We start from the raw sequence: 12,860 nt of genomic DNA, 5'->3' as shown, positions 1-12,860 counted from the left end.
CACATACATACATATATATACACACACTTTTTATATATATCTATATATTAGAGCTGCACAATTAATCATTAAAAAAATCATGATCTCGATTCACCCCCTCTGACATCTCTCCTGCAGAGGTTGCGATTCTTTCATATAAACAAGTGGAGAAACTATCTGCTCACTCAGCTGTCAAAAGGAAAACATGGGGCAGTCTGCCAAGTTTTTTTTAACTTGCAACATTGTAACTAAACTTCCTTCTTAGATCAAAGGAATAGGACTGTGTAAATAAATAATCTGGGCAGACTGCCAAGTTTTCAACAATGTAAATGCAGGAAGTTTAACCACTTAAAGTCTAAATCTTTTTCTGACACTTCTTTTTTAAGTTAATCAAGAATTTTTGCTAGAAAATTACTTGGAACCCCCCAAACATATATATATATATTAGCAGAGACCCTAGGGAATAAAATGGCAATTGCTGAAATATTTTATGTCACACTGTATTTGCCCAGCGGTCTTTCAAATGCAATTTTTTGGGAAGAAATTCACTTCAATGAATAAAAAAAAAAAAAAAAGAAACAGTAAAGTTAGCACAATTTTTTTTTTTAAATTTTATTGTGAAAGATGATGTTACGCCGTGAGAATCGTGATCTATTTCAAAGCAAAAAAAAAAATCATGATTCTCATTTTAGCCAGAATCGTGCAGCTCTAAAATATATATATATATATATATATATATATATATATATATATATATTAAAAATAATGCACACATATTTTGTATGTATGTGTGTGTGTGTATCCTTAAATTGTAAGCTCCTTGAGGGCAGGGACTGATATGAATTTACAATGTATCTGTAAAGCGCTACGTCTTTTAATGGCGCTATATAAGTACCTTTAAATAAATTTAAAATATTTTTTCCAGAGACATGCATTCATTACAGATGTAGGCTTCCTCAGTACCACTGAAAAGATCAATGTACATAGTACAGCAACCTTTGCCAGCCAATCAGATTTAATTTTACAGAAGTCGGTGTAGTGCAAGGTATAATGGTTGCTGTTTTTCATGTAAAATGAGCGCAATATTGCTACAAAGTGCTCATTGTGACCGTTTCTGTTTGGATTATAAACAGATTCTTCATTTATTATTTGTGTATCTGCACAACTTGTTTGCTTAACATGTCCATGTTGTTCTTTCAGGTTTTTGGCCAAGAAATTAAAGCCTGGGGCTGCACGGAAAAGCAATTACAGAAAGCTGCTGACCATGCGTTAGTATTCGGGAGACGGACATTTTTGGATTGTAACTTTTATTCTGGATTGTAAAAGGGAAAGGAAGTGACAATGGGGCGGAAGAAGATACAGATTACCCGGATAATGGATGAACGGAATAGACAGGTACTGAATGCAAAACACATTGGCTGTGTGAATGTCTTTCGCTGTGGTCAGTCTTTTTTCTTCTTCAGAATAGCTGGTTGCTTGGATGTTAGAGAGACAGTTCCAAATGGAACAACGCAGAAATCAGAACGTTGGCCAAACAGACTTGCCAGCCAAAGGGCCAGCTTAAATTTGACATTTGCTGGCTATCAGCTGCCTGTCTGTACATGCTGCAGACTCCGGGGTTGGAGACTGTGTGAAGTCAGGCAGTTGGCCGGCCAGCAGTTGTAAGACTTCAGGTGACCTCTGACCCTCTTATTGCCTTAGCAACCCCAGCTCCTGTATTTTTCATTTTTTGCACAAGTTTCTTTTTATTAATGTCATTTTTTTTTAAACGGTTGACAGGCAGGATTTTTATAACAGAAGACAGACCCTGGTGGTCTCTTTTGTCATAAATGCCTCTCAGAGGCTGTTAACGGTAATGTAATCTGAGCCATGCATGCGCAGCTCAGACCACATTTACAGCACCCTCGCTGTGCTGTGGTTATGTGACTCCCGTGGGAATGCCCGCAAGTAATGTCATTATGGCCTAACTATTCAAGAAGCCAAAGAGACAGAATGTGGACGGAAGATCGGACAAAGATGGAAGTGTCCCCCAGGACCAGGCTGACACCTTAAAAGTTCCCTTCACTGGAGCTAAGGGGCCAAGCCCAATCCCTGAAAACCAGCCCCACACCATAATCCCCCCTCCACCAAAGATATGGATGAGCGAGTTTCTGGAGTCCTGACTTCAACCCAATAGAACACCTTTGGGATGAATGAGAATGGAGACTGTGAGCCAGGCCTTCTTGTCCAACATCAGTGCCTGACCTCACGAATGCGCTTCTGGAAGAATGGTCAAACCTTCCCATAGACACACTTCTAAACCTTGTGGACGGCCTTCCCAGAAGAGTTGAAGCTGTTATAGCTCAAAAGAGTGGGCCAACTCAATATTGAACCCTACGGACTAAGACTGGGATGCCATTAAAGGGGTTGTAAAGGTAATTAAAAAATAAAAATAACAAACCTGTTATACTTACCTCCACTGGGCAGCTTGTTTTGCACAGAGTGGCCCCCGAACCTGGTCTTCTGGGGTACCTCGGCGGCTTTCTCGGCTCCTCCCCGCAAGAACTAAGCACCTTCATGCGAGCGTTCTCGCATTGTGGTTAGTTCTTGCGGGTGTGCTCCCGTGATATAGCCAAAGGCTATAGCCACTCACTGTATCACTCGCCCCCCCACCGGCGCGCCACATCATTGGATGTGATAGCCAGCAGCGGGAGCCAATGGCTGTGCTGTTTTCAATCCATCCACTCTATCCAATCAACGTCCAGGCTGAGCGGCGAAGAGATGAGGGGCGAGCGCAGCAGGTGAACGGTGAAAAAACGCGAACTTTTACAACCCCTTTAAAGTTGTGTGTGTGTGTGTGTGTGTGTGTGTGTGTGTGTGTGTGTGTGTGTGTGTAGGCAGGTGCCCCAATACTTTTGACAATATAGTGTATATTATTTAGATATGAACAACATGACAGTTATAAGCAGGTAAGTACATGTTGGACTAGCCTCTTGACTCTGGGTTTGAAACAGCGTTCATTTCAGGAGATGGTTGAATCCAATATGTCATTTTACGATCATGTCCTAAAAATAATAGAGCTGCATATAAACCCGCATCAAAACAGTTTTATTTGTTTTTAACACATATTCAATCTCCATTCCCTACAATAAATGTACTTGTATATCAACTAGAAATTTTGGAGGAGAAAAGATCCAAAAATGTATCATTTTATTGTGTAAATTTTTACTTGAATAGGGAATAAAATTTAGATATTTTATGTAAAACAATCATAAGGCCCCTTTCACACGGACAGTGTTTCAGGCGGACCTGAGCGGACGCTCTATACAGGTCTGTGGAGCGACAGATGTCAGTGGTGACATGCCCGCTGACGTCCGACCCGCTAAAGTGTGACGGAGGAAAACCCTATTTTTCCATCCATCTATGGGATCGATGAAAACTGACTCTATGGTCCGTCTTCATCCGATCCCCCCATAGAGGAGAGCGGCGCTCTGACAGGTCCATCCCAGCACAGTGTGCAGACACAGACCTGTCATCTGCCTGCTCAGCAAGGATCAATGGAGCGATCCCCTGCTGAGCAAAGCGGACCCCGTACACGGACACGTACATGTGAAAGGGCCCTAACTCTTTTGGCATTATGTATATTTGGGGGGGGGGGGGCAGACAAGACGCCCATTGCCACCCCCCTGGTCAGTCCGTCGGTCGCCCGTCCGTCCCCCCACCAGCCCCGCACTTGCACCATCTAGCAGCTTTGGCTCCTTCCTGCGTCTCCTTCTCCACTGTGGCTCAAATGCTGCTTCAAATTGGCAATGTGTCCCCTCTCCATTTCCTATACTTACCTCCTATGAAATGCCCATTCTTGCCCATTCAAACCACACATGATACCTTTTTGTAATAGAAAAAAAGCATGGCAGGACCTCTTAAATATGAGATCTGGGGTCAAAAATGCAATAAAAAAAATAATTAAAAAAATTGTGTTATAAAATTTTTTTTTTAATTGCCCTTTAAAATCTATGGGAGGAAGTGACGTTTTGACGTCGCTTCCGCCCTGCAATGATATGGAAACGGGTGGGGGCCATCTTCCTCTCACTCGTCTCCATGTCCAGCAAGGGTGAAGATCCGATTGCCTCCGGAGTGCGGCGGGAGGGAGGGCCCCTCTCCTGCCACCGATTTAAAAGTGATCTTGCGGTGAATCCGCCGCAGAGACCACTCTGATCAGAAATCGGACTGAAGAAGAGGATAACCGGGGTTATGGCAGTTAGCTGCTGCCATAACAACGATATTCCTCTTCAGAGTGAGGACGCATTTTGGCGTGTGGCGGTCCGGAAGTGGTTAATGCACTTGCTCCTGGATTTTGCCTGTTTGCTATGATACAGTGGGGGTTACATAGTTGGTGAGGTTGAAAAAAAAACACAAATCCATCAAGTCCAACCTATGTGTGTGCGCTTTTATGTTTTTATGCTGCTTTTACGACGGACCGTGTCATGACGGATGGTGTGTCTCTTGGACCCCCTGAACACAGTCGGAAAATAACGACCGTGGATCTCTTATTGCAGTCATACTACTAATGGAGGATTTTGATTTGAATCCTGAATCTATTGATACTGCGAGATCCTTTTGTTCATGACTGGAAGCCTGATATCTATACTCGCTTAAATTCACCATTGGGAGGGTTTAGGACTATATATCCTCCCCATGGGGTGGCCCAATATTCGAACCATCCAGGTTTAATCCAAACCTTTTCAGGGGCCATCCTCTGACAGCGCCATCTCTTGGTGCAATATCACCACCTTTGCTTGAATATGATGCCACTCACCCTACTTTTGAATACAAATCCCCCTATATAATTACCCCTGATGAAGGGAAAGGAATTTAAAACCTGAAACGCGTTGGGTACTGCTAGAACTTATCCCAGCTGTTGGATAATGGAAAGTGCTACCGGACAATGGAGGGATATTTTTATATATATATATAAAGATAGAGAGAGATAGAGATAGAGATAGAGATAGATCATACAATTTATTGCAAGATAATATATATCTTTGTGCTTTTTTTTTTTTAAATCTTTTATGGTATTCATGTCTTTGTCAATGTCTGCTCTCACAATCCTCGTGCTTAGATGATTTTATTTTTGATTTTTTTTTTTTTTTTTTATAGAATCTACATGTATAATAAATCCAGATTTTTTTAAATCAATTTCTAGTGTCTTTGCCAATTTAAAGTCCAAATTTCTTCTGGGGTGGTACAAACTACCTTTCTTTTATGTCAGTATTACATTATTTATCCCTGTATGTTGTGCATAGTTACATAGTAGGTGAGGTTGAAAAAAGACCCAAGTAAAGTAGGGTTTATTTACTACAGCTGGAGGGTGGAAAATCTGGCTCACTTCTGCATAGAAACCAATCTGCGTCTAACCTCCGCTTCTTCAATGAAACTTTGGCAATAAAACCTGGAAGCTGATTGGTTTCTATACAGAAGTGAGCCTGATTTTGCACTGATCTAGCTCTAGTAAAAAAAAAACCAATGTGTACTTCTGTATGTATGAAGTTTCTCTGGGCCTCTGTGTATTGCCTATGGAAACAAATGATGCAATGTATCTTTCTCTTCAGAAGAGGAAGTAAACACAGGGGGCGGGAGCGATCAGGTGACCTGGAACTCGGGAGTCCCTAGGTTTCGATCGTTGGTACGAGAGCCCGGTCTACCTACTGGGAGCATGCTGTGTGGCACGCTCTCAGCACAAAGAGGGATACACATATATGCGCCCCTACGTAAAAAAGATCCACTTCTGTGAGGCCGCATATATGCGTACAGTCGGCGGGAAGGGGTTAATGATAATTTAACCTAAACTTTTAGACAGATGGCCTTGCTTCCTAATCAAGGACACTTTAACTCCCTCAGATCCGCGCTATAGCCGAATGATGGCTACATCACGGATCTGCTTTGCCGGGAGGGCATCAATAGACATCCTCCTCTTTGCAAGCTGGCCAGGCCCCCCTGCAGGATGCATGCTGTGATCACCCGAGTCAATGAGACTCGGGTGATCACAGATTGGAGTAAGGGGTCAATCCTGACCCCTTACCACGTGATTAGCTGTAGGCCAATGACAGCTGGATCACGTGATTTAAACAGAGGATCGGTAATCGCTTTTTTTTTTTTTTTTCCTCTCACGCTGACAGCACAAGGAGAAAAATTCGCCAACCAACGACTTTTGTTGAAGGGACATTGGTCCCGAGCAGGGAGAGCCGAAGCTGTCTCGTATGTGCCCACAGTGCCTACCAATCTGTGCCACCTATCAATGGCACCTATCATGAGTGCCACTATCACTGCCCACCAGTGGTTGCCAATCAGTGCCACCTATCGGTGTTGCCTACCAGTGCCGATCAGTGCCCATCACTGCCACCTATCAATGCCCCTCAGTGCCACATCTCAGTGCCGCCTTATCAGTGCAGCTTATCGGTGCCCATCAGTGTAGCCTCATCAGCGTACATTAATGAAGGAGAAAAATTAGCAAAATTTATTTAAAAAAATATAGAACGGTTTTGATTTATTTATTTTTTTAAATTCAGTCTTTTTAAAAAAAATTTTTTTTATAAAAACTAAAAAACCCAGAGGTGATCAAATACCACCAAAAGAAAAATTACAAAAATGTAATCTGGGTACAGTGTTGTATGACCGCACAATTGTTGTCCAAAGAATGACCGTGCTAAAAATTGGTCTGGACAGGAGGGGGATTTAGGTGGCCAGCAAGCAAGTGGTTAAAATGGTGCAGAATCCATAGCTGAATGAATGAATGAAGCGCAAAGCAACCCCAAACCACATGTTCTCCACCATGCTTCACAGTTGGTATGAGATTGTTTCCAGAAATGCTGTCTTTAGTTTGCACTGAACATGTCCACTGTAGTCGAACTACTGTCTTGTCCACTGCACATTGCTCCAAGAGGCTTGGTCTTTGTCTATGTGTTCAAAAGCAAACTAGTCTTGCCGTTATGGAAAGAAAAGGCTTTTTTCCCTGGCACACCTCCCATGCAGGTTCAGTTTGTGCAATCTCATTCTGATTGTAGATAAATGCACTGTGACTCCATCTCCAGCAGGGGTTACCTGCAGATCCCACGATGACATTTTCGGAGGTCTTGGAGACTTGTTTTAGCATCAAATGGCCAACACTTGGGCTGAACCGGCCGGTCCTGGGAAAAAAATAGGACTTGTCACTAGTAATCGATGCCACTTGTATATTACTTTCCTTTTCCTTACAGTGGAGTGATTTCTAATAGCTTGACAAGCTTTTAAACCACTTCAGCTCTGTAAGATTTACCCCACTTTATGACCAGGGCATTCTGTGCGATACGGCACTGCGTTACTTTAACTGACAATTGCACGGTCGTGCGACGCTGTATACTAATGTTCGCCCCCCCCCCCCCCCCCCCCCACACACACACACACACACACACACACACACACACACACACACACACACACACACACACACACACACACAAATAGAGCTTTCTTTTGGTGTTGTTTGATCACCTCTGAATTTTTTTTTTAACTTTCTGCTCTAAAAGATATCCAATAAAAAATTGTAAAACATCCAATTTCTTCAGGTCACCATGCGCTGCGTATACGGTTTGGGTTGGTGAGTGTGTTTAGTGAGCCATCTATTGACATATAATATCTGGTATAATTTGTATTTTATATATTGACATATCTTATATACTTTTATAGGAATCTCTGGTACATTTGCTCCTGACGAGTGGAAAAATCCACGAAACGCGTCGAGCTATATTTGATGACACAGTTGTATTCCATATGGATTGATCCCTACCCAGCTTTTATCAACATTTCATGATATGGTCCTTAGATTAGTCAATAGATCTGTATAGGTCCTGTGGGTGCATATGCCAGTTTTGGATCTGTCGCTGTGGCATTTTCTCGCCATAGCAATTATACATTTTTCAGTATTATTTTCTCCTTTTTTATTTATTTATTTATTTGACTTTGATCTTATATCGTTTTGATTATATTATCTTACTCATGATGTTCAGGCCTTATGTGCAGTATAAATGTATATGAAATAAATTATATTCTTTATGATTCTAGATGAATGTCTTCAATTTAATAAATATTTAAATATCATTAATTTACAGTTTGTCTATACTATACAATTGCTTCATCTAAAAGTCCCAAATCCCCTTTACATTTTTTACTATCCAATTTCTTCATTTTTGGGCAAAGTGTATTCTACTACATCGTTTTGGTTAAAAAAAAATATATATCGATCATATGTATATTGATTGGTTTGTGCAAAAGCTAGTGTCTACAAACTATGGGTTATTTTTATGTCATTTTAAAATTTTTTTTACTAGTAATGGCAGCGATTAGCGACTTATAGCGGGACGGCGATATTGCGGCAGAAAAATTGGACACTGACACTTTTTTGGGAATCTCTAATACTCGCTAATATTCACTACTACTAATACTCCTAATACTCAGTGCTGTCCTATTGACACTGGCTGTGTGCCTAGCCAGTGTTTGTGCACTGTGGTTAGAAGGGAAGCCATAGATCCATGCCTTCCCTATTGACAGAACGGCAATCTGCCTTGTTTACATAGGCAAGAATGCGTGCTCTGCCTGTGTAAAAATAAATAAATAAAATTAAAAATGATCGTTGGGTGCTGGCGGACATCAGGTCCATAATCACAGTGGGAGCGGGCCACCGCGGGCACGCAATCGTGCCTGATACCTGGATGTGCGTGATCACGTTTTATATATGCATACAGATTCCACCCTGTAGTAGTAAAACTGCTCTAGGGCAGTCGACAAGTGGTTAAATCCCTTGCCAGACTCGTAGGCATCCGTAACCTTCTTTGTGAGGACATTTTGATCATGGCATGGCACACACAGCAATAGCAAAGAGAACCTCAGACCCGAAGATATCTGAGGTTTTAGTAATATCTACCTGAATAATCCCCAAGGAGGTTCTAAAGATATGAAGTATTCATAAGTGTAGGGGTATACTTTTTTCCATTGAAAAAAAAAAAATCTACCTTTTTTGATTGATTTTTTTTTTTTGATTGAGGGAATGAATACATTACATTAGGAATTATTTACTAAAACTGGAAAGTGAAAAATCTGGTGCAGCTCTTTAACCACTTGACCACTGGGCACTTAAACACCCTTAATAACCAGACCAATTTTCAGCTTTCGGTGCTCTCGCATTTTGAATGACAATTACTCAGTCATGCAACACTGGACCTATATGAAATTTTTGTCCTTTTTTTCACACAAATAGAGCTTTCTTTTGGTGGTATTTAATCACCGCTGGTTTTTTTTTTTTTTTTGTGCTATAAAAGAAAAAATACCGAAAATTCTGTAAAAAAACGAATTTTTCTTTGTTTCTGTTAGAAAATTTAGCAGATTAGTAATTTTTTCTTCATAAATTTTGGCCAAAATTTATACTACTACATATCTTTGGTAAAAATAAGTACAAATTGGTGGATATTATTTGGTCTTTGTGAAGGTTATAGAGTCCACAAGCTGTGGTGCCAATATCTGAAAATTGATCACACCTGAAGGACTGACGGCCTATTTCAATTCTTGAGACCCTAACATGCCAGAAAAGTACAAATACCCCCCAAATGACCCCTTTTTGGAAAGACATTCCAAGGTATTTAGTAAGAGGCATGATGAGTTTTTTGAAGTTGTCATTTTTTCCCACAATTCTTTGCAAAATCAAGATTCTTTTTACTTTTTTTTTTTTTTCCCAAAATTGTCATATTATCAGTTTATTTCTCACACACAGCATATGCATACCACAAATTACACCCCAAAACACATTCTGCTATTACTCCCGAGTATGGTGATACCACATGTGTGAGACTTTTACACAGCGTGGCCACATACAGAGGCCCAACATGCATGGAGCGCCATCAGGTGTTCTGGAGCACCCAGGACAATTCTGACATTTCTCTCCTACATGTAAAAATCATAATTTATTTGCTAGAAAATTACATAGAACTCCAAAATATTATATATGTTTTTTTAGCAAACACCCTGGAGAATACAATGGTGGTCTTTGCAACTTTTTATCTCGCACGGTATTTGCGCAGTAATTTTTCGAATGCTTTTTTTTGGAAAAAAAACTGTTTTGTGCTTAAAAAAAAAAAAAACACAGTAAAGTTAGCCCAATTTTTGCATAATGTGAAAGATGAAGTTACGCTGAGTAAATAGATACCTAATATGTCACTCTTCAAAATTGCACACGCTCGTGGAATGGCGGCAAACGTCGCTACTTAAAAATCCCCATAGGCGACGATTTACATTTTTTTTACTGGTTATATGTTTTGAGTTACAGAGGAGGTCTAGGGCTAGAATTATTTCTCTCGCTCTAACGTTCGCAGCGATACCTCACATGTGTGGTTTGAACACCGTTTTCATATGTGGGCGGGACTTACGCATGCGTTCGCTTCTGCATGCGAGCACATGGGGACAGGGGCGCTTTAAAAAAAACATTTTTTTTTATTGTTCATTTTACTTTATTTATTTTAGTTTGACATTTTTTTCCCCAAAAATAATTTTTTTGATCACTTTTATTCCTATTACAAGGAATGTAAACATCCCTTGTAATAGGAATATGGCATGACAGGTCCTCTTTACAGTGAGATGTGGGGTCAATAAGACCCCGCATCTCACCTCTAAGCTGGGAAGCCTGAAAAAAAAAAAGATTCTGGCTTTGATCGTATTAGCGATTCGGTAGAAGCACCGGAGGGCGGAGGGCGGCGGGAGATGTCTATGGCTGGGTATTGCAGGGTATCACCGACTATGGCTGGGTATCTCAGAGCATGGTGTTGCAGAGCATTGCAGGGTATTGGCGGGTGTTGCAGAGCATTGCAGAGTGTTGCAGGGTATTGGCGGGTGTTGCAGAGCATTGCAGAGTGTTGCAGGGTATCGGCGGGGGTTGCAGAGCATTGCAGAGTGTTGCAGGGTATCGGCGGGGGTTGCAGAGCATTGCAGAGTGTTGCAGGGTATCGGCGGGGGTTGCAGAGCATTGCAGAGTGTTGCAGGGTATTGGCGGGTGTTGCAGAGTGTTGCAGGGTATTGCAGAGCGTTGCGGAGTGTTGCAGAGCGTTGCGGAGTGTTGCAGGGCATTGCGGAGTGTTGCAGGGCATTGCGGAGTGTTGCAGGGCATTGCGGAGTGTTGCAGGGCATTGCGGAGTGTTGCAGGGCATTGCGGAGTGTTGCAGGGCATTGCGGAGTGTTGCAGGGCAATGCAGAGTATTTGCAGGGCAATGCAGAGTATTTGCAGGGCAATGCAGAGTATTTGCAGGGCATTGCAGAGTATTTGCAGGGCATTGCAGAGTATTTGCAGGGCATTGCAGAGTATTTGCAGGGCATTGCAGAGTATTTGCAGGGCATTGCAGAGTATTTGCAGGGCATTGCAGAGTATTTGCAGGGCATTGCAGAGTATTTGCAGGGCATTGCAGAGTATTTGCAGGGCATTGCAGAGTAATGCAGAGTATTTGCAGGGAATTGCAGAGTAATGCAGAGTATTTGCAGGGAATTGCAGAGTAATGCAGAGTATTTGCAGGGATTTGAGGGGTTAATTTTCGGTGAGCAGCGATGTGGGCACTGCAGATGCAGCCCACATCGCTGCTGACACCGATCTCTTCCCCCTCCGCTGTACCGATCGGTACAGAGAGGGGGAGGGAGGAACCGGCGTCATAACATGACGCCGGCTTGTTTACAAGTGATCACTCCGTCATTTGATGGAGCGTTCACGTGGTAAACGGCCGCGATGAGCGGCCGTTTACCGTGATTCGTGATGCGCCGGGTCCACTGGACCCAGCGGTCACGGATGCTCTCGTGTGCGCGCCCCAGGGGGCGCGCGAGAGCAGAATTCTGGGAGGCCGTTAATTAACGGCCTCTTAGAGTTAAACAACCGCCCTGATGCCGTTAATCGGCAATGGGCGGTTGTTAAGTGGTTAAAGAAACCAATTGGCTTTCAGGTTTTAGCTCACGTTCACATTGGCCCGATTTGACATGTCAAATCGCACGCCAAATCTGAGCCCATTGCCAGCATCGGCACAACGCCGACTTTGCGGCGCCACACTGATTCCCAAAAGTAGTTTTTTTCGCTGCTTTTGGCGACTTTGGGGGCAATTTCAATAGACATCTGTGCAGTCCACACAGATGTCCCTCAAATCGCCCCCGGAAGTCAGACTGAAATGTCAATTTAAAAACGTGCAAGTTCAGCTGAACGCGTACGATTTCATAGCTCTGTTCAGCATGAACGAGGACTTCAAGGATTAATTGAACAAGCTGAAGTTAGAAGCGGATTGGCTACCTCATTGTGTCCATTTTAATGTGTTGATCATTCAAGTATATCACCTTTATCTCTAGGCATGGTTTGCCTGTTTTAAATGTTAAATATATATATATATATATATATATATATATATATATATCTCCCCCCCCCCCATGGGGTGTACTTACTTTTTAACACGTCTTTATCTTTGATCTGAATTTATAGAATCTCTTTTGGCAGAAGACCTGTGACCCATTATTGCCTTTAGCAATCCCAGCTCCCATAATTTAGTTTTTTATTGAAGTCAAATTTTTTAAAACTGCTGACACACAGGGTTTTTATAACATGGTACAATTGAAGTAGACAAACCCTTAAATCCCCAAATGGGTAAAAAGAGTGCTTGGAACTATGGTAAGCATTATACAAAGCCAGTAGGTGACTCAGCCCACCAGACTAATAGAACATTTAAAAAGAGGAAGTAAAGCGAAAAAAATACAAAAAATAAAATAGACCCTGCAAGGCAAAGGCATAATGAGCTAGTATGCATAGCATACTAGCTCATTATGAATAACTTACCAGAGATGGAAGCCCCCGAAGCGAC

General features: G+C 42.0%; 1 protein-coding gene across 8 annotated transcripts in view; it reads left to right on the top strand.

The window, feature by feature from the left end:
• Positions 1 to 12,860, top strand: part of LOC143959302 (myocyte-specific enhancer factor 2A homolog) — a 282,757-nt gene that overhangs the window by 117,632 nt on the left and 152,265 nt on the right. For all 8 annotated transcript variants that reach the window (XM_077467986.1, XM_077467990.1, XM_077467991.1 and 5 more), the window contains exon 2: positions 1,180 to 1,374. In XM_077467986.1, coding sequence (XP_077324112.1) covers positions 1,321 to 1,374 — 54 coding nt within the window. In that variant the 5' untranslated portion in view covers positions 1,180 to 1,320. The remainder of the gene's footprint in view (positions 1 to 1,179; positions 1,375 to 12,860) is intronic.

Source organism: Lithobates pipiens, unplaced genomic scaffold (assembly GCF_037356315.1).
Source record: "Lithobates pipiens isolate NorthernLeopardFrog02 unplaced genomic scaffold, aLitPip1_a1.2 Scaffold_7, whole genome shotgun sequence".
Taxonomy (NCBI): domain Eukaryota; kingdom Metazoa; phylum Chordata; class Amphibia; order Anura; family Ranidae; genus Lithobates; species Lithobates pipiens.
The sequence above is the reverse complement of the archived record's forward strand: the minus strand, read 5'-3'. Positions and strand labels throughout refer to the sequence as shown.